Source organism: Danio rerio, chromosome 15 (assembly GCF_049306965.1).
Source record: "Danio rerio strain Tuebingen ecotype United States chromosome 15, GRCz12tu, whole genome shotgun sequence".
Lineage (NCBI taxonomy): Eukaryota > Metazoa > Chordata > Actinopteri > Cypriniformes > Danionidae > Danio > Danio rerio.
In genome coordinates, this window is record NC_133190.1 from 12,561,361 (window position 1) to 12,584,820 (window position 23,460).

Consider the following 23,460-nt stretch of genomic DNA (forward strand, 5'->3'; position numbering starts at 1 on the left):
GCGCCACATCGCACACCTCACAAAACGGATGAGGCTTTTATACTTGACGCATTCGCCATTGAGATATTTTTTTAAATGACAGGGGGCGGTCAAAAAAAAAACAAAGTAAAATCAGACGAATAAAAAGAAAATCATTATCATTGAAGATGTTTTTGGGAGCCTCTTTTTTGTTTTAACAAATGTATACCTCAGGTTTTTCCAAAGTTTTACAAACACTTTCCTCCTTTCCCATGGCTGTTGCAATTTCTAGCCAAGAATTATTGGTCATCTGGTTCTCCCTATGATCACACAATGATGGATCATAAAGATGTCAGTACAGACAGACGTACCTGTTTTAGACAAAATCTCTTCAAAGTGTTTTATATTCAACTCAAATCAAATGTGGCGCCGCGCAAACTGTTCACCTGAGTCTCAAAAAATTTCATTAGCTCCGCTATGGCGTTATTTCACTGACAAATGTCGTGAGCGCAGTATTACAAGTCAAGAGTGCATTCATGTAATACGAGCTAGCGAATCTCTTTTCTCATGCACCGATTTCCTTTGTTTGTGGACAAAACTGCGTGCTAGCTCTCAAATACATTATGCTGCTTACATGCAAATTTTCTCACTCTCAAATACGCACTGCTCACGCACACATTTCCTTGCGCGCTCTCAGTACACTGTTCCCTCTTCCTTTTGTGCTTTTTTGATGATTTATATTAGTACACTATTTCTTACCAATAACCAAAATACTAAAATAGATTTGCATATTACATGTTTAATCTAATTAAACATCACATTTTTGGCTTTTTGTTATATGATGAGATATTTCCAGTTTCAAACACTTAAAGACACAGATAATAGTTTTATTTTAAAAGCATTTATCATATTGTGCTGCGTCCGACAGATTGCACTATTGTGTTTTTCTCTTCTTTTTCATTCTTTTATATCACATTTTACCTGTTTTTATGTTTTTTAATCATTTTTATTATTTGTTTTTATTTTTATTTTACTTGTTTCTTTTATTCTTGTTTATGTAAAGCACTTTAAATTGCCACTGTGTACGAAATGTGCTATATAAATAAACTTGCCTTGCCTAATCATCCATAAGGTGCACCATAATAATAAAAAAAACAACAACATTTAAATACAACTAACACAAGCAGGAATGTAACAGTGATAGAAAATAGGGAAAAACACTTGATAAGGTATTATAGCCTACTGTACTATTCACTCTTCAAATAAATGTCACTATCAATCCCATTTTATCTCTAAAATGAAGTGAACTAGTGGCTGCTGTACAGTGTTTTGTAAAGTACAGTAAAGTGCTTCAATTAATCTGTTGTGGTAATACTATAGTTGCTATGGTAACACAACAAGTGTATTATAAACAAACTACCCAGTGCTTTAGATTTTTTTTTACAATATAGGGTATATTTTTCTACAATTCACCACACTTTACTGTAGTAAAACTAAACTGTATTTCATTTTATCAGTTCACTATTTTTAATACTACAGTATGCTTAAGCATCTCTGGAGAGCAAAAGCACGAACAGAGTCCGACGGAGTGAGAGCAGATCATTCGCACGTGAGCAGCCAGTGTTTTGAGACCTCGCGAGCAGTTTTGTCCACGAGCAGTTTTGTCCACTCTCTCGTATTACAGCGCTCCCGACTTATAAAACTGCGCTTACGACATTTGTCAGTGAAATAACGGCATACTCTGCCAGCCGAAATCATGTCACGCGCACTCAAAGGGAACTTCCTCAAACACAGTGATGGCGTCACATTCGCCGCGCGCACTGAGTTTGATAACAGAAAGCTGATTGGCTATTGCAAGCTGACCTGTTTGTAGTTGTAATACCGCAAATTACAATTGGACTAGTGAAATAAAGAACTACAACACCCCAAAAACCAAGCAACAACAACAAAAAAATTAATTAAATGAGCATTAGATGTAGCGTTACATGGACATTGCAAAATTAAGACCTATGCAAAAATATTTAAGACCCAGAACAGCGAATTTAAGACTTTTTTAAAGCCTTAAATTTCGATTTTTAAATTTTAGACTTTTTAAGACCCCGCGGGGACCCTGGTTTCACTTGAAGGAAATTGCATTATTTTTTCAGATATCTCACTTTGATTATACACAGCTACTCAGCTAACATAAAAACGACTGTTATATTTCTTAGTTCCTCTAAAACAGGGGTCTCAAACTCGCGGCCCGCGGGCCATTTGCGGCCCTCAGTGCAATATTTTGTGGCCCGTGCCGACCGCTGTACACTGACAGAATCAGCGGAGCGGGGAGAGAGAGCGCTCCCCGCTCCGCTGATTCTATCCGTACACAGCGGTCACTGGCATTCCCCGCCCGCCGTCTAAACAAAGGGGCGGGGATGCCGGTGACGTCACCACGCACCCCGCCCCTTTGTTAGACGCTATGACGGGCGGGAAGTGTGATTTATACTTCTGCGTCAAACCTGCGTCAAAAGCGAAGAAACTCGACACAGAGGAAGATTTACACCTCACTGCCCACTAGCGTTTCGGAAGTGTTAATGCAGACCAACAGAGACAGCGCGCAGAAGTATAAATGCACAGCTGTGCGCGTTGCCTGCGCCGTTAGTTGCGCCGGTCACTTGACGCAGAAGTATAAACCAGGCAGGGAGGGAACTCGCGCCTGCCAGAACCAAGGTAAGCTGTTCCCGCCCCTGCCTGCCACTTAGCTACCTATCTGCAGCCTGCCACCTACCTAGCTACAGCCTGCATCTTATATATATTATAGGTAGATACAGACTGGTACAGACTGATGTGACTGGAGTGGGGTGGGGGTGTTTTATTTATACATATATATACATATATACATATATAAGATTTGATAAAAGATATAAGATCTGGCCGCAAGAAGTAGGCAAAAGATGCCATGTTCAGAAGAACTGTTCATAATCTTCACTCAATGTTCTATTAATGTCCAGGACACTTCATGTTCAGAAGAAATAATTAAAACTGTTAATAATGACATTTGAGGACTTTTTTTTGTGAAATCCCTTATGCGGCCCAGCCTCACCCAGACTTTGCCTCCTGCGGCCCCCAGGTAAATTGAGTTTGAGACCCCTGCTCTAAAAGGCCCGCCCTTAAGTGACTCTGATTGGTCATCGACATAATGTGCTGCTATTCGTGGATCGGCTTCACATCACGACCGTAAAAGCACGCGCTTTTCTGCTGTGTAAACATGCAGTCAACCTCCTGCCTGCTCTCTAAAATAAAATCTGACAAGTGTCTGTAACGAGTGAAAATGGGGTGTGGCTCCATAAACAGCGTTTGTGTGTGCGTCTATATGTGTGTGGTGTGAATGTGTGAACTTTCTGTAACAAGCGGATGTGCGTGGGACTTTCTTTTTCTCTAATGCTCGGATTAAGTTATTTTCTGAAATATATCGTGACAGAAGAATAAAGCACAAGATGTGGGATGTTACCTGTTGAGCCTTGATTTATTATCCTGCTGCGACCACGAGTCAGGTAAGCTAATCTGTATTTTTTTTTAACTCAATGCCTTACACAATGTCTTTCATGTGTATCTGGAATATGCAGGTGTAAGTAATATAAATCATCCACATATCTTTTGCGACTTCATTATCTGAGATGTGAAACACATAGAAAAGCTGCCTGAAGACAATCAGTGCAGTCCCGTGCGCACACACATAAGAGACACGAACATGCTGGCTGAGTGTGTGTGTGTGTGTGTGTGTGTTTACAGCAGTTTGACTGATAAATTTGAATTTGTAGCTAAATTGTTTGCCCGCAAAGCAGCATTTCGCATTGTTTACATCGTTGCTACAGCATACCGTTAACGCTAGACACTGTACATGTCACAATCAATTCTAACAAATAAAAACACTTACTTGTAGCTTACAACTTCTGCTTTCAGGAGATTTTAGCCGAATCCAGCACTGAACTAGGAGATATTCTGGAGCTGTTTTGTCAAATCATGCTTGCAGTGTGTTTTATAATTCTCTGGAACATAATTAATATTGAACTGTAGGCACTTCTGTCTTTGAGTCTTGTCCTTTGAAAGAGCAAAATACAGAAACAGACGAAGCTCTGTGGAAACAGCCGTGTTTAGACCAGCCTGATCTCTCGAGAAAACGTAAGTATTTTACGTTTTGGCAGTTTAGTGGCTAATTCGTACGAATTCGTACAAGTTCAGTTGTAAGAAATTGTACCATTTTAAAAAGGAGGCGTGGCACCTAACCCCACCCCTAAACCCAACCGTCATTAGGGGATGAGCAAATCGTACTAAAATGTACGAATTAGATCGTACGAATTCATACGAATTAGCCACTAAATGAAAAAGTTACGAACTGCCGTGAGATTGTGTTGGTTTAGACACGTTTTTAGCTTAATCTCAGCTATAACATTACAGCGCCTCTGGCCACGGGCCTTACCTGCACAGTGTGGAATGCGCAGTAAACAAACTTGTGATCTCACAGGGGGCGGAAGTATTTTTTGTAGTCCACCAAAAATTCATTCATTCTAGGCTTTGCTAAGCTAACTCTGTAAAAACCAAGGTCTCCCTTTGCATTGAACTTAGAACTTTTTACATTTAGAGATGTTGTTTATGTTTACACAGCTACATTACACATCAACTAAAGTTTAAAATATGTGATCGTAGTGGACCACCCCTTTAATTGTAGTTTACTTTCACTGTAATTGTATGAAATGGTTTAATTTATATTATCATTATTATAAAAGTCTTGTACGCAATAATAAATACAGCTTGTTTGTCACGGTCGGTGAGGGAAAAAAGGAGTGAAGACCCAATTGCAGAAAAATGTAGGATTATTTATTATAAACTACAAATAAAAATAAAAGGCAAAACAAAACTACCCCGAAGGGGAAAACATGAATAAAAATTGTGATGATCACCAGCGAGATCTAACCACCAGATGACACACACACACAGGACTACAAATCTGCCTTCTTCTGGACTACATATGCATACATGCACTTCTCCCAGACACTCACGCATGCTCACTCATCTAGCTTGATTACATTTGCACACCTGAGGACTTTCAGAGACTGATTAACACACACTATTTAAGCCACACATTCACCCCTTCAGTTTGCCGAGTCTTGTTCACTGTATAGATGACATTACAACGCGTTAATCCTGTATTGTTTTCCTGTGTTTTTTCGACTTAGCTTTTTACTCTTGTTCTCCGTGCCTGCCGCCTGCCTTTTTGACCTCTCACCTGTGTACTGATTATGATTCTGGACTGCCTGAATATATCTGTTTATACCTGTTGACCATTGCTTACCTGACAACAATTAAAACCTGCATTTGGATCCTACCTTCTGTTGTGAGTGTCATCTCCCCGTCGTTACAGAAGACTCGGCCACACAATGGATCCAGCGGGGATAAAAATCATGTGCCTGCGTCAGGGAGCACGGCCGATAGAACAATATGTGGAGGACTTTATCAATCTAGCTCATTTAACCACGTTGGACGAGGTATGCCTTATGATCTTTTTTCACGGTGGACTGTCTGAGCCCCTTTATTCCAATATGCCACTGCACAACCCCCACTGGACGCTAAGATATTATATAGATCTGGCACTGCAACTCAGTGGGTCCTCCTTCACTGTAGGAGAGGTGGAGGACACCCCTAAATATTTTTTGGGGGGGGGGGGGGCAAAAGACAGCAAGACCCACCGGCAATGGGTCTTGCTGCTCCACCCTTAGTAATGTTATTATGCTTGCATCTCCAGTACTCCAGTCCCCTGTTCACCAGCCTAGACCCCAGCCTGCTCCCAAGATGGCCGCCACCATTCCTCCAGCTCACAAGAGGGCTACCTTCAGTCCTCCAGCTCACAAGATGGCTGCCTACAGTCCTCCAGTTCACAAAATGGCTGCCTTCAGTCCTCCAGCTCACGAGATGGTCGCGTCCTGTCTGCCAGTTCACAAAATGGCCACCTCCAGTCTTCCAGCTCACAAAGTTGTCACAACCAGCCCTCCAGCTCACAATGTGGTAAGCGCCAATCTCCCACCAGCTCACAAGATGGCTTCTTGTTCCGAGTTTGTTCCTTTCTTAGTTCCTGTTCTAGTTCCTGAAACGCCATCACCTGAGCCACCAGAATGGCCACCACCACCTGAGTTGACAGAGCTGCCCTGCTGAAAAATCCAGCTTAAACCAGCCTAGGCTGGTTGACTGGTTTTAGCTGGTCAACCAGGCTGGTTTTAGAGGGGTTTTGGCCATTTCCAGGCTGGTTTCCAGCCATTTCCAGCCTGATCTTAGCTGGTCAGGCTGGAAAATGACCAGCTAAATCCAGCTAAAACCAGCTTGACCAGCCTGGTTTAAGCTGGACATAGCTGGTTTTGGCTGGGCTCCCAGCCTGGCTAGGCTGGTCAAGCTGGTTTTAGCTGGTCATCTCCGAGCCTGACCAGCTAAGACCAGGCTGGAAATGGCTGGAAACCAGCCTGGAAATGGCCAAAACCCCACTAAAACAAGCCTGGTCGATCAGCTAAAACCAGGCAACCAGCCTAGGCTAGTTTAAGCTGGATTTTTCAGCAGGGTGCAGCAACCACCAGAGCTGTTACTGCCAGAGCTGCCACCACCACCTCCAGTGCTGCCAGATCCTCCAGTGCAGCCAGACCCTCCAGAGCTGCCAGACCCTCCAGAGCTGCCAGACTCTCCAGAGCGGCCAGACCCTTCCTAGCTGCCACTGCCATCGCCAGAGCCGGCGCCACAGCCAGAGTCGACGCCGCCGCCTGAGCTTCCTGAATGGCCGCCGCCTGAGCTTCCTGAATGGCCACAGCCACCACCCGAGCCTCCTGAATGGTCGCCGCCCCCTCATAATCCTGGGCCACCTCAGCTCCATGCTCCAGGCCCTCCGCAGTTCCACTCTCCATGCCTTACGCAGCTCCACGTTCCAGGCCCCTTCGCAGCTCCACACTCGGGTCTTCTGCAGCTCCATGCCTCCATCCCTCCCCCTGTTTCGCCTACGCTCCACCTCCCGCCTGAACTATGTTAGGAGCGTCTGGAATCCGCTCCTTAGAGGGGGGCTCTGTCATGATCACCAGCGAGATCTAACCACCAGATGACGCTGGTAAACACTCACACACACACAGGACTACAAATCCGCCTTCTTCTGGACTACATATGCATACATGCACTTCTCCCAGACACTCACGCCTGCTCACTCATCTAGCTTGATTACATTCGCACACCTGAGGACTTTCAGAGACTGATTAACACACACTATTTAAGCCACACATTCACCCCTACAGTTTGCAGAGTGTGGTTCACTGTATATGTGTATTAGAGATGCGCGGTTGGCGGTTATAGCCGCGGACTACAAATAAAATTGGTCAAAAATGTTACTGCGGATGGATGGCGGATGGATGATGATTTTTGTCATGCGGTAGCGGATGAAATAATAGCCCATCCGCACATCTCTAATGTGTATGACATTACAACGCGTTAATCCTGTATATTTCCTGTATATTTTTTCTGTATATTAATCCTGTATATTTTCATGACTTAGCTTTGTACTCTTGTTCTCCCTGCCTGCCGCCTGCCTTTTTGACCTCTCGCCTGTGTACTGATTATGATTCTGGCCTGCCTGAATATATCTGTTTATACCTGTTGACCATTGCTTACCTGACAACGATTAAAACCTGCATTTGGATCCTACCTTCTGTTGTGAGTGTCATCTCCCTGTCGTTACAGACGTAGTGATTATGATCATGCGCTACATGTAAGCTGCATATTGGTATCACACATGATGCCCTTAGGAGTACGTAGGCTTTTTTTTACACATTCTGACATTATTGATTATTATTGACAAGGCATACAAGCTATATGAGGGATTATACTGGTAAGAAAAGTCAGAAAAGGAGTACGAAGTTAGAAAAACATATAACATTTATCTTTTGGGGTGATTCAGGATTTCGGAGTCCATTTTAGGTCGGGAGCCTCGTGTATTTGTGGGTGTGTGTGTGTGTGTGTAGACCAAAGGGAACAGGAATGTCTTTGAATTTCTAGTTGAAGGTGTGGAAATATAAATTTATATCATCTAATTTCAAATTAACAATAATCTATGTATAACTAAAAAGTTATATTCTCTGGTTTTTAATTATATTATTTCATCGACATGCCAGCTAGGAGGGTCATTTAACCTTTGTCTTTCTGATTACAAGCTAAGCCAAAGTAATGCAAATTGTCAGTTTCACAGCATGGGGTGTCTATTGTTTTCTCTTTTCGATCAAATGGTCAGGCGGTTTCTGTCTCCAGAACATGATGAGATCAAAGCCTGAAAAAGCAGTTTACCCTGCCGACCACAACTCTTAATTTGCATGCTTTGTTTAGCCAAATCCCCTCCTAAGAACACAATATAGACATGAAATCTTTGTCTCAATTCAGACTAATTCAGACTTGTGAAAGAACTTGCAGACTGCGGACCTCTAGTAGGCTCTTGCAGACACATGGACATCTTAAAGACGCTGTATGACTGCAGATTAACCAACACGTCTCAATAAAGGAATTCTGCTTGTTCCGAGTCTCCTGGACTGCGTTCTCTCTTCTTTTCACTCATTTATTTTTTTTTTACAACAACTTGGTGCCGTGTCCCGGATAGAGACAGAAATCATCAAATTCTCAACAATTTGCCACAAAAGACTGAAATCCACCTGGAATTCAACTTGAACCTTCAAGATCAAGGAAACTTCTTCAGACGCAATCTTCAGCTCAACGGCAATTTGAAGTCACTCAGCAGACGTCACAAATTCTCAACTATTTGCTGACTGCAACCCTGATGAACATTGAAGCTACCTGAATACAAAGATCAGATCACTCCAGACTGAATCTTTTCAGCTTAACCTCGATTTGGTGAGTTTCACTCTTTCAAAAGAACCATACAGACCAGTCTATACACATGGTTATTCTCTGCTCCATCAGAGAAAAGTTAACCAACAGCTGCAGGGTTTGTTTAACAAAAAGTTATTCTCTATTTCAATAGAGAAGTAACAGTTTATCCTCTGTTCAGACAGAGAAGTGAAGCCCTACGTGCTATTTTCTTTTAAAAAGTTATCCTCTCTTCAGAGAAGTTAAGCCTTATGCGCTATTTTCTTTTCTTTTATTTTGTTTTCCCTCTGTTCAACCAGATGTGCTAATATTGTTACCCTCTGTTTCGCCAGAGAAGAAATTACTACACTTTCATCTGAAAAGTTTTAGTATTTTTACTTTGTGATAATAAGCTCACAAAATGTTCAGACAGAATACAAGACTGATTACTACAACTGAAAAAGGTGGTTTAACATCTCCTTTATTGTCAGATCAGGATTTCAAATCGCTGCTAAGACAGCACATGGACTCAATAACAGAGTCAGTCAGGCTAAATTTGACAAAGAAGAAGGTCTAAGAGAACTGAGAGTTCACACAACAACACTTCTGTTGTTCAAATTCAAACAGTTTCCAGAACACTAGGACCTAGAGAAATAGACAGACTGTCTCAAAGCTTACCATCAGCACGCACAAATTTTTCAGAGTTTAGCAGAGCACTAATCAGCAAAATACGTCTTTATGACATGTCATTAACAGAAGTCACCCAGCTAATGTCTCAAGTTCTCACTGAATCTGAATTCAACAGTTTTGAGCATACTGTGACCTCTAAATTACAACATGCCAGTAAGGATGATTTGAGAGAGGGTGTTTTGAAAGCTCTAAAGAACATTGTTGGCCCAAAGATTGACTGGTCAAAAGTGACTTGTTGTGTGCAAAGGAAAGATGAATCTGTGAATGAATTCACTGAGAGATTTTGTCAATCCGCCATAACTTACAGTGGATTAGCTGATAATTCGGACAGTGTGCTAAATGATAAGGGACCCTAGTCCGCATCTGGTCAGATGGCCTTGCAACTGAATACAGACAAGCTTTGCCGTTTCTTAACATCACCTGGTCTTCCACCACTCTCAGAAATAATATGAACAGTTTAGCCTTGTGGGAAAGAGACTCTTACATCAAAGACAGAGTCAGATTTGAAGCAGCTGCCACTAAGGTCAACACAGAAAAGACATCAAATCACAAATGTCTTAGGAAAAATATCTGTTGTTATTACTGTGGTAAAAAAGGACATTGGATGAGGGAGTGTAGAAAGAATAAAAAGAACTTTAAAGAGATGAAAAGGGTAAATCAACTTCTGAACAGTTTGCTAAATGCCCTTTACATACCCCTCCCCTCATCACTAAATCCATTGAGCTGTCCACAAAGATGCTAACCATTTTTTGGCTGTAAGTGCTTAATGTCCCAGTTCATTTACAATTAAGATGAAAGACTCTTTGTAAAAAGACACAAAGGAAACTTCTTCCTTTTTATTGGGGAACTCTGCTTAAGTCCACTTACAGCCTTGAATGTGTTTAACACATTTTCCAATCACTACGCATTCAATGTTATGATGTCCGATAGGACTGATATTTATTGAATGATAGTTTGTGTCTTACATTTTAAAGTTTGCCCACCACACTCAGGGACAGAACAGGACACACAAACCAGTGAGGAGCCCAGGGCAGAACTGAAAGCAACAGGCTTCAGGGGCCGCACCCTGTGGTGAAGACTCCCTTTTTCCCCATTTACCCTTACCTCACTGTTTTATAGGTGTCATAACTTTAAGATTAGGAGACAGAAAATACACAACACTATACGATCACCAACTTAACACAACCACTATACAGTCACCTGAATAACTAGACACATGAACTGTATGATCATACAAGTCTATGCATGAATACTGCTGGTCTGCTGTTTCCCTGTTTTCTTGTGTGCAGGTAAACACAAACACTGCATCTTCTCAAGAAACACTCTGAACCAGAGCATCACTACGGAGATCCATGAATGACAGGAAGTCATCAGATCAACTCTGTGCTGGAGAAGAACCACAAGAAACACACCTCACAAAAGACTGAACACTATTCACAAGCCATGGACTTTCAGAAGATCTGCAGTTTAACTACATGATTTTTTGTGTCATCATGTAGGATTTATAAAAATTACAACTGATTGTCATAAACGTGTGAACAGTTTTGAAATCTACACTTACATCTACGTAGATATTGAAATGACACAGAATAAGTTAAATGTGCCTGTAACTTTTCAAGTTACATGACTAGAAGATGGGGCTTCTGTTATCATACAGAAGCCATTGAATGGTTTTAGGAAAGCTTACAAATTTATATTTTTTTTGTGAGAGTTTTTAAATAACTCTCAAAGGGGGAACTGTGGAAATATAAATTTATATCATCTAATTTCAAATTAACAATAATCTACGTATAACTAAAAAGTTATATTCTCTGGTTTTTAATTATATTATTTCATTGACATGCCAGCTAGGAGGGTCATTTAACCTTTGTCTTTCTGATTACAAGCTAAGCCAAAGTAATGCAAATTGTCAGTTTCACAGCATGGGTTGTCTATTGTTTTCTCTTTTCGATCAAATGGTCAGGCGGTTTCTGTCTCCAGAACATGATGAGATCAAAGCCTGAAAAAGCAGTTTACCCTGCCGACCACAACTCTTAATTTGCATGCTTTGTTTAGCCAAATCCCCTCCTCCTAAGAACACAATATAGACATGAAATCTTTGTCTCAATTCAGACTAATTCAGACTTGTGAAAGAACTTGCAGACTGCGGACCTCTAGTAGGCTCTTGCAGACACATGGACATCTTGAAGACGCTGTATGACTGCAGATTAACCAACACGTCTCAATAAAGGAATTCTGCTTGTTCCGAGTCTCCTGGACTGGGTTCTCTCTTCTTTTCACTCATTTATTTTTTTACAACAAAGGGACCCAGGAAAATCTGTTAAGTGTCCTGTAATTAAATGGTCACCCAAAGAGGCTTAGAGCAGACTTACTGGCATCAGTAGTCATAAACTGTCCTGTAGACTGAACCCAGATTTTTCCTTAAAATCAATAAGTAGTTTTAGGGACAAGCCCATTGGTTCTTTTTTTTATTGACATTGGGCTGGCCCAATCACAAACTCCTAGTATTTTGCGCTCTTTGTGAGCATGCATAGTCTGTGTGTATTTGTCAAAATAGTCAAGAGTCAAAGAGAAGAAACGGAAGAGAGGCGCAGAGAAACTGCGGGAAACACACGTTTCATTTAGCTGTTCTGAAAAGTTTTCCGTTCATTCTAGTACATGGCCAAAAACGCAAATCAGGTGACCACACACACTTTGCCAATAGCTGCAGCCAGTAGTCCAGCTGGTGCCTTGAGCATAAACCCCAGGTAGGAGTATAGTGCATGCCGGACAGTTCATAAAAGATCTACTGCTGGATCTCATCTCACTGTAGTTTCTAAACGTGTTATTGAATTCATCTTGTTGTCTCTATCTAACGACTCTATCTTCTGTCTTTTGAATTACTTGTTCTCGGGTAACTCTATTTTGGCTGAGTGCAAAGATAAGTTAAATATTAATTTATGTAACCACGTACAATGATTTTGCACATTGATTGATTGCTTACATTTATCGTATAGCTACATTTATTGTACATTATACTTTTATACTTGATTATTAAAACTGATATTCTGCAAAAGCGACGGGGTAAAGTTTGTTCTTTTCAATGAAAAGGAGGCAGTTATATTTAAGCCCTGTTTTGTTATAAATATGCAGAGTGAAGATGATGCTCATATAAATGTGTAGCTACAAAAGGCTGTTTGGTGTCTGGTAATCATAATATTAAAAATTAAACAAATTTCCTTATATTATGTTTTGATTAGTGAATAGTGTATTGAATAAGTTAAATTGGCTGTAGTGTATGAGTGTGTGTGTGAATGAGTGTGCTTGGATGATTTCCGATACTGGGTTGTGGCTGGAACGGCATCTGCTGCATAAAACAAATGCTGGCAGTTCACTCCACTGTGGCAACCCCTGATAAACAAGGGACTAAGGCAAAGGAAAATACATGAATAAATAGTGTATTTTTTATCACTTAAAAAAAACTTTATGGACAGTATATAAAAATTAAATTGAGATTAATATCTGTATTTATTTATTTAATATATATGGCTTTTTTGTTTTTATAAAATAGGAGTTGACTAAAATATTGGACATGCACAGATAGATAGCATTTTGATTGAATGTAATGGGCCGCTCTGGCCCAAAATGCCAGGGACGATTTTTTTGCCCTAGTCCAGCCCTGGTGACAAATGATACAATGTATAAGATCTTTCATATAATAAAATATAATGAAGTAAATTTATATCGAAATACCAAAAATGGGTTTAAAAATTATATCACCGTTATTAAAAAAGATTCTATTGCGATATATATTGATATTGAATTATTGTCCAGCCCTAGCACAACGTTGAACACTCACCTACAAGGATTGTCACCACTTGGTTGTTGGCGTACTGCTCAATCTCCCTCAGCCACTCAGGAAGGCACCGGAACGAATCTTCGCAGGTGATGTCGTAGGTGAGGATCAGGGCATTGGCACTGCGGTAGTAGCTCTGAGTTATAGAGCGAAATCTTTCTTGACCAGCTGTGTCCCAAATCTGGAGCTGTGGGAATTAGCCCATGCAATAATCAGTAAAATCTAGCAGAGACTACACAGACTACCAATATAAGTACAGCCCAATTAGCAGAAAGGTGACTAAAATATGCAAAATGCCCAGAGGACCCCACAGACAAAAAAAAATAAATAAATAAATAAATTAGGCAAACTTTAGTCACCTTTCTGCTTAAAATATAATTTAATATACAGTCGAAATTATTAGCCCTAATGTGAAATTTAAGCTTTTTAAACTTTTCCTAAGTACTGTTTAACAGAGAACAATCTATAAAACTTTAATCAAAATAGGTTAACTAAGAATTTAGGCAAGTCATGTGTGTGTGTGCATGTATGTGTGTGTTTGTGTACTGTATGTGTAAAAATGGCTTAGATCAATATTGATAGACCCTTTTCAAGGCAGTGTATCCATACTTCTGCCAACACAGCACTACCCAAAAATGTACACAGTCACATGAATATTTACTACAGATATGGTTAGATGATGACTACGGCTGTTTTCTGTTGTCTGCATACAAAGCTAGACATCAGTGCCCAGTTGCATGAAAACCCTTAAGCTAAGATATCCTTTAGTTATAAGGTTAAGTGAACCCTTAGTAAAAAAAAAAAAAAAAAAAAAACCTAGACTTAAGACTGTCATTGAGTTTCCCCCTTAATTAAGTTCTAAGTAGCAACTCATTCATTCATTGATTCATTTTCTTTTCGGCTTTGTCCCCTTTTTAAGCTGGGGTCACCACAGCAGAATGAACTGCCAACTTATCCAGCATATGTTTTACACAGCGGATGCCCTTCCAGCTGCAACCAATCACTGGGAAACATCCATACACACTCATTTACACACATACACTAGGGACAATTTAGCTTACCCAATTCACCTGTACCAAATATTTTTGGACTTGTGGAGGAAACGGCAGCACCCGGAGGAAACCCACAGCAACACGGGGAGAACATGCAAATTCCACACAGAAATGCCAACTGACCCAGCCGGGGCTCAAACTAGCTACTGTCTTGCTGTGAGGCGATTGTGCTACCCACTGCGCCACCGCGCTACCCCTAAGTAGCAACTACTTTTACTTAATAAATTTAATGGACCCAAACAGCTCCCTTAAGTCCATTTTAAACTCAAATGCTATGGCTAAATATGTTTTAATAGAAGAAGAGAAAGTGCCAAGGCGCATTTTCACTGAACCAATCCATTGGAGAAGATGAATGATGTGCAGCTATTGAGGGGAATATCACTACCGCCAGTAAATCATTCCAGAAAAATATAAAACAAGGGCTTTCTTTTGGAGGACAGTGGTTAAACCTGTCGTTCATGTCTTGTCATTCAGGAGAGACTGAAGATGAACATGTTTTGACTATCATAGAGTTTAAAAAAAATTCCCCATTTTGAACAGTTAAAAATAGTGTTTTGGACATTTCATATGCTGCAAAACAGTTGCAGAATGACATCTGTAACAAAACATTTAAAGTATTTTAAATAGCCACTTAAGAGCTGTCCACATATGTGGCCACTAAGCCCTAGGAGGTTAAGGTGAAGATAAACAAATTTTGTTTGTGGAAGAGTCCTGGATCCGCATATTGCGTCTGTGGACACAGTTTATTTTAATCAACTGGATCTCTTCTTAAAGATCCTATTTTGGTGAAGCTCTCTTAAAGAACCCTTAAAAGAAACAATTTTTTAAAGAAGCTTTCAACCTCTATATGTGGTGCATTAATAAAAACAAAAATACAGTGATAGTATAGTTAAAATTTCAGGCCTTCTCTTTGATATTTGCAGGAATATTTAAAGAAACAATTTTGTCCATTCATCAAAAGGTTTTGAAAGAGCAGTGGAAATGTTAAGCTTAGTTTTTTTCTTAGGGTACTTGTAGGAATTATTCAGGAAAAAGTTTATATTTTGGGACTGATTTTGCTGCAAGAATTGAGTTCTCGACTGGATGCTAATTTAGTAGCCACTATTTTAATTTTGCAAGTAACATAGCCTTCTGATCTAAGATAGAAATGTTAGGGATATTTTAGGCTTGACTCCTTTTCTGGATTGTTCAGGAAGTGTTAAAGAATTATCCTGGTCCAATCACTAAAAAAATGCAGAAGCAGAGCTTAATCCATTTTCAGGTGTGATTGTAGAGATTGAAAAATAACACATTAGTACATTTAGCCGTAAAAAGAAAACAAAAAGTTAAGGCCTGATATTGCTGCAAGAATTAGAAATTTGCAAAAGAATTGGTAAGCTTGTCGCCTGAGGATGAAGACATAAACCACCGTTCATAAACACCGTAGTCAATATTAAATAGGCACAATTTCTATAGGCAGTTTGACAATTCCTTCGAAATATATATATTTTTTGAATTACACGTTTCCCTTTTCTCTTTTGTGTGTTTGCACGATTCCCAGCGATCCAGAGAATGACCAGAGACATAGAACACTGCAACAAATGCCTAGCTGAACACATCTAAAATGGAATGCAAGTTTCACCATGACCTCTTATTCTGTCACAGCATGGTGTTTTCACACCTCTAGTTTGAAAAGTCAGCAAAGTGGGTGTATCCAGCTTTGTTTAGATGGGAGTGTCGAGTGACAAAAGTAGGAAGGGTTTGCATAAAAAGGGGAGTTTAATTACGTGCACTACAGATGTTTACACTGGCAACATAAACACAAATGCAGGGTAGATAAACAGTAATTCAGAGAGCAGCAATTACAGCAGATCTGAGACATGTGTGGAGGTGGAGGATTTTCAGTCCATAACATTTTAGTGATATTACTATAAATTTAGTAACTATGGATGCACAATACATCAGCGGCCATATCGTTATTGGACGATAAATGCTATTTTTAGTGTTATTGTTATCAGTCCAATGTCAAAATCGCATCAGGAAAAATATTACATGTGTAAACATAATAGCAGCGATGCACACATGCTAAACAACTCGTTGGGTTGTTTGTAATCTAATGTGATTATTTTATATTATCAACGTGTTGCTTGCATTGTGTTATTAAAATAAGATAATATTCAGTTTTATTGGCATATTTATAATGATTTCAACAAACGTGTGTGATGGCTTTCAGCATGCAAACACATATGACTCTATTTTAACGATCTAGATGCAAAGTCTAAAGCGCAGGGTGCAATAGCATTAAGGGTGTGTCTGAACCCATCTTTGCAATTTTAAGAATGGAAAAATTTGCTTTGCGCCTCAGTCTAAAAAGGTTGTTCAGGGTTGATTTTTAGTCTCTTCCCTTTTCACAAAATATACTATGCTTAAAAAAGTTACAAATATACATTGCACAATACAAATAAACATAATTTTAGTGTGTATTTCAACAAATTAACATCCATATTGTGTTTGTGCCTTTATAAAGATTTTCATGGTAAGGTTTACTGTCGTCATTTCATTTAGGTAAACACCCGAGAAGGGTTTGGTATCAAAATCTTATGCCATTATATCATCGGTACGTCTGTAACCGGTGTGCTCCGGACCGAATCAGCATATGAATTTTGGAGCCTAATTTCGGTGCCACTGGTGCTGCGACAAGGACGTAAGAAGCATCAAGGGGTACATCAAAGGCACACATAGGTACGCGTTGACACACTCTTTACTCTCTAAACATTTAATTCTAAACAATACGGTCAGGAGTTCGGACAGGCAATGTCAGTCGTTTTTTCTTGTTGCTTAGGGAACGAATGCACGCAACGCACACATTACAGCGCATTCCATGAGCAAGAGTGACTCTTTTCAGAACAACACGCATGATTGCATTCATCCAATTTGCTTAAACTAAGCGTTCTAAAGCATATTTTACAAGCAAGGATTCTGACACAACAACGTGAAGCAGATGCTTTACAAAAGTTGCGTGTAAGGGGGAAATAAGTCAAACTTAATGACACATTTGAGGAATCATGGAATCAACTTAAAGGCGGAGGAATGAGCTGTCTCTGAAAGCCTGCAACATCATCTGGCACTTTCAATCAGTTCGTATATGCATGTACAATCATTAATATGATTAAGACAATACTCTGATTAAGACTCTAGACTATCATGTAAACTGTGATTACCCTAAAGGACCACCAGGGCTAGCGCGTCCATACAGGTGACCTAGGGTGGCAGTATAGAGAGGGCGGTGTACGCAACACCCCCCTTACCACCCTCAGTTATGTCCGCGACACCTCCCTTACCACCCGCATCCTCAGATATATTCGCGCATAGGCGACAAAATAAAGAGGGCAGCGTCAGCGACACCTCCATCAGCACCCGCGTGTCCTCAGTTATTTCCGCGCATAGGGCGGCAGAATAGAGAGGGCAGCGTCCGCGACACCTCCCTCCCTCCCTCCCTCCCTCAGCAACTGCGCGTCCTCAGTTATATCCAAGCATAGGGCGGCAGAATATAGGCCCGCGACACCTCACTTCATTTTCATAACCGGTCACTTTTGTTTTCACATTGGGGTTGTTGGGCGGCGTGATCATCCTCTGCCTAGAGCGGCAGTTCAGCTTGCTCCAGCACTGAGGACCACAGATACCTGTGTCGTGAAATGCGGAGGTTTTTCTATTCAACATGCGGTATCAAATTCCATTAAAAGAGCACTCTTCCACCAGTCCTTAATGCTTGCATCAAATAACTGTTTGTAATGGGGTCATGAATGAAATGTTTCTGAATGAAATTGAAACTGCAGTTAAAGTTGAACAAATAAGAATACACCTGAAATTACTTGAAACTCTGGAGAAAACATGGATAGCGTGGTGACACAATGACATTAATCATCTATGTACTATAATATGTAAGACAGGATCATAAAAGGAAGATTCAAAAAGCAACTAATGTAAACACCTTAATCATATTATTGTCTTATTCAGATTAAGGCAAATCATTAGATTAATGATAACCATGTAAACACAGTCAAAATGCCCCAACCCGAGTTTAGTATTTTGACAACATCCTTTTAACTTATTAGTAGTAAGCTAATATAATTTCATAATGCAAATTTCAAATTCATGCTAACCAACAAATGATCAAAGGAAATATATTAATGTAATTCAAATATATAAAATATGAATTGATGTTTAATTTGAATTTTAATTATATTGTTCTATTAATTTTTTTTAAAATTTTGTCGAATAAAACTTTCTATAGTCATCCACCATAATTTTGTGGCTCAAAAGTATCAGTTCAGGTACCGTTTTGGCACCGGTATTGTTTTAAAAGTATCGATTTAGCATCGGTATTGAAATAACCCCAAATGATACCCAATAGTACAAATAAGTTATATCTTCGAACTTAAATAATCAATCCATTTAAAATGCTGTGCTTCCCACCTTATTTATTCAGCAGCAATGACTTCTGGGACTTTTCCTCTCAAATCTGCATCAGTGCATACTCAATATCAAGAACACATCCGTGAAGTTTCACGCGTCCTCCGTTCCTAAGTTTTGGAACTAAACTTTGGCAGTTGATGATGACGTTACACGAGAACACAAGGGCACAAGATCGCTGATGAACGCATATTAAGTAACAGCCGGTGTCTTCTTTTTTCTGGACAAATGGTTGATAAAGTGTGAATCTATTAGTCTGATTCACTCTAACTCAATTGACTTGAATCAAGTGATTCAACTCTTCAAGATTCGATTCCTTGAAATGAGCTAATAAATCCCTTATCGATCTTTTAATGTAAGTTCAACCCCTACAGCTATGATGACAATACATAATATTACTAGATATTTTTAAGATTCTAGTAATGTATTTAGCCTAAAGTGCAATTTTTAATACTTAACTAGTTTAATTAGGTTAAGATTAAAGGCCCGTGCACACTAAGACATTTTTTGCTCACATTTTCCGTCGACGTTTAACACCTTGTGACTTAATAATGGGCGTCAATGTGATCATGCAGACCAACGCGCAAAACCCCAGGTGCAAAAGCATCATTTAAAAAAAAGCCTCATGCTCGTTTTTTTTTTTTTTTTTGTTTGTTTCTTCTCCACCAATCAGATTGGCACTTTTGTTCACGTGCACAAAGCTGCTGAAATTACAGTAAACAGCCCTTGGAGGCGCTCAAGCGCAAAACTGTCAATGCGAGCGCACATTGAAGAAGATGCCCAGAGGTGATATGAACGTGGAGCAGCTTTTTGCTCTTGTGAACACTAATCATTTCTTCATCGCTAGAGCTAAAGCTGCTGCTTGAACCATCCATGCTCGTTCGAGTCACCAGTAACTTAACAACAAACATGTGAACTCCCTCTCTTCCTCTTCTTCTGTGTTATAAGCGAGTGTCAGAAGCTTAAAGGGTCACGAAACACCAAAACACATTTTTTGAGCTGTTGACAGTGGTATATGTGTCCCACACTGCTAAAAACACTATCAGGACACCTATATTTCACTAAAAAGTGTAAATTAGTTGTTTTTGCGTTATTTCAAGCAAATTCGTACTTCCTGTTTGAAACGAATTTTTGAAGCTGCGTCACGGTCATGACATAATAGCGTGTATTCCAGCGTGCAGACTGGACGTCTCTGCCAGAGTGAGTCTTATTACGTCTTACAGTGTGATGCATTAATGCATGAGTAAGACTTGGTTCAAACCAATCAGCGCGCTCTATTCTGCAACTTCATTAATATTCATTAGTGTCACTGTTTACACCAGAGACGCCACGTTGTGTTGGCAAAACAAGCGTGGTGTGTTGCTTTTATAGTTTGCTGCCATTAAGTTTCGTTTTCATTTTCTCTCTGTGAGAGCTCAGACTCACGTGTGGATTAACAGTGTACGCGACGCTCGACAACAATAACTTACGTGTCCAAGGAGGATTATTGTTTACCCGAGAGCTGTTCTCATCTGCAAACGCTGAAATCCGGATTTGCTTGTAGTCTTCTCTTCATAAAGATGCGGCTCTAGTTGCTGGTGATTGTCCTGTCTCTACAGATTTGGTAAGTGAGCGACCAGTGCTCTTTGTTTATTCAGTTTGTTCGTATCGAATTAAGTTAACTATTGCACTGAGTGCAAACTTGTTAGCACCGCATTTTGTGACCGGAATAACACATGCGGCTTTCTGACGCTACCTACCGAGGGCATCTAAGTTTCCGGGAATTGCGGAGCTTTTTTTTCTCTCATTCGCCGTGCGGTATCAAACATTGCATGAAAAATACACGCTTAGAGCAGATCCTCGAATCAAATATCTCGTTTGTCGCGAGGGGCATGAATGAATTCCCTGAATGGAAGAGCCAAACTGCAGTTAAAGTCCAACATTTAATAATCTGGCAAATAATTCAACTACAGATGTCCATGTAGGTTAAACACAATGACTGTAAAAAATACACCATCACTTTCTCGTGTGAGTATTTTGACTGAAACTCGCGCGTGCCCAAATAGACACTCCCACACCATCCCACTTTAGTTCCTCCGACACTCCCCCCTAAACAGAGCTGGACACGCCCACTTTTCTGACTTTTTCCGAAGTAGAGGTGTGAAAACACCCTGCTGAAACGAGGGGGTTTCATGGCCCTTTAAAGTTGTGCAGCGCCATCTAACGTCAAAAGAGTGATTTTGCATACTCTTCAGCTTGACGCCAGTAAAAAGCGCTTGGGTTTGAATACTGAAAAACGTCTCGTAAAACCCTGACGATAAACGCAAACAAAAAAACGTCCCAGTGTGTAGGAGCCTTAAGTCATTGTATAACGATGGTTTGTTCTGTAGACAAAAACAAATATATTGCTTAAGGGGCTAATAAGTTTTTAAAAATGTCTTAATTTTTAAAACATTTTTTAAACAGCTTTTTTTTTCTAGCCAAAATGAAAGAATACGACTTTCTCCAGAAGAAAAAATATTTTAGAAAATACTAGGGATGTCCCGATACAACATTTTAACTTCCGATACGATACCGATATTGCAGCCATCAGTCCGATACCGATATAAATCCGATATCAGCACAAATTATGAATACTTTACTTTTACCTATTTTGTTGAGTCGAATGTATGAACGGCTAGATCAAACTGAGAACAAGTCAGCAACAGTAAGTATGGAAAAAACAACCAGTTTATTAACTATTGGTTGCATACATGTAAACTTTTACATAAGAATATATAAAAAGAATTAAAGAATAAATATTAAGACCCTGAAAAATATCTTAATTGAATAAACAAAAATACATTTTTAAAGTGCAAAATGCTAATTAAAGGTCACTTCAGTTACCATCAGCAAAGAGTAGAAACTGCAGAGAGCAAGAACATAAGAAAAAAATATTGTTAATTGAACAACTGCTAAAGGTTCAGTGTCCAAAATTTCAATTTCACACACAGCTTTTTGATAATTTTTTGATCCAGTTGAGCTGAAAAATAGCTTTCACACTTGGCAGCAGAAATAATTTATTAAGTTAATAAAAATGTGCAGTATGGTTAGTACAAACATTTACATGATCAGAGCTATTTCATCTGTGTTTGTATCATAAGAAAATTATGGCTTTATCAATGTTCCCAAACATTATTAATTTTATAATAATATATATTGCACATACTATATTTAACATAAAAATACTTGCAGAGGCTGGATTGAAACACACCTTTTCTCCACAGCACTTGAAATAATGCGACTTTTAAGAATTATTTTATTTATCAAAATTCATTATATTTGCATATTTGCACAGATTCCACCCTACTGACACATGGGAAAATTAGACAATGTAAATAAAGAGAACTGCAAACTGATGTACAAAGCTGACACTGTTTATCAGAGCACTTTATCTTTCTGGGCTTTTTAAAGAAGAGTTAAACATGGGAATGTCTCTAATTAAATTTTCCTTCTGCCCCAAAAGCCCATTCTAATGCCATTCTTTCTTTCTTTTAAACTGTAATGGCCCTCAGCAACAGAATGATTAGTTATTCTTATTTAACAGACCATTAAAACAACAAAAATGTTTGGCATTTTACATGACACTGTTCCTTTCAGAGTGTTCAAGTAAAAAAATGAAATAAAGAACAATAAATCCACTATTTTACTCCTACTATCCAGGTGCACCACTGACAGGTCAAATCTGCTCCCTCTCTAGTCTTGGTGCTGCTGAAAGATTAAGATTGAAAGTTTGCGTATAAAATATTGAAGAAACGTAGCTGAAGAAAGCAGAATCCAGGACATGTTCGGTGATTTATAAATCTTGGCTGAATGCAATTTTTAAGTCCCAAATAAAGGACCTGTCCGGGAAAAAGATAATGTATTGTAGGTTTTTTTTCCGCGTGTCCTCGCGCTCTTCTCAAAGATACAGTCAAAGCAGGTGTCCAGCGCGTCTCTGTGGGTCGGCTGCAGCAGCAGAGCCCGCGAGTCTGTGGCGGAGACTTTTCTCAAGTTATATGTGTGGGAAGCGCTGGTGACGAATTAGGTATCACACTGGATGAACCACGATATGCCATGATCGAATTGAGGCTCGCACGATGTGCGTTACGTCGCCATCATGTGCCTTATGTTGCTTAGCAGCCTAATGCAAAAAATGTAAAGATCGCTTGACGTGAAGTAAATAAACCAGTAACGTTAGAGAAGTGCCGTTGTTGATAGCGTCAGCGTGTGCTACCGTCACAATAGATTTCTATCGTAATACACCATAACTTAGTGTGAAGAGCACGTTAAATCTTAGAGTCTTTGCAAGCAAGCAGTGTTGTGATCACGTGGGCTTTGCACGCTGGCTCTGGACGCTGCTGGATAGAATAGCTGTAACGGAGTTTAGAGAGTATCGGACTGCTTATATTGGAGATTTTTAACGCAGTCCGATATAGTTTTTTGGACTGATATGGGACGAATTTCCGATATCAATATCAGATCGGGACATCCCTAGAAAATACTATGAAAAATTTATTGTTTTGTAAACAAAATTTGGGAAATATATAATAGTAAATATGTAATAATAATAATAATAATATTTTATTATTATTAATACAAAAATAAAATATTATTAATGAT

General features: G+C 39.5%; 2 protein-coding genes and 1 long non-coding RNA gene across 4 annotated transcripts in view; 1 reads left to right on the plus strand and 2 right to left on the minus strand.

Annotated features, from left to right (window-relative positions):
* LOC141377778 (uncharacterized) overlaps positions 1–23,460 on the minus strand; it is a 369,547-nt gene that overhangs the window by 180,213 nt on the left and 165,874 nt on the right. The window lies entirely within an intron of this gene.
* rab30 (RAB30, member RAS oncogene family) overlaps positions 1–23,460 on the minus strand; it is a 33,204-nt gene that overhangs the window by 6,572 nt on the left and 3,172 nt on the right. For both annotated transcript variants that reach the window (NM_001002750.2, XM_068213513.2), the window contains exon 4: positions 13,340–13,523. In NM_001002750.2, the coding sequence (NP_001002750.1) occupies positions 13,340–13,523 (184 nt within the window). The remainder of the gene's footprint in view (positions 1–13,339; positions 13,524–23,460) is intronic.
* LOC141377781 (uncharacterized) lies at positions 17,986–23,317 on the plus strand. Its single transcript, XR_012390643.1, has 3 exons — positions 17,986–18,723; positions 19,007–19,809; positions 21,026–23,317. It is a non-coding gene; the product is annotated as an uncharacterized lncRNA (long non-coding RNA).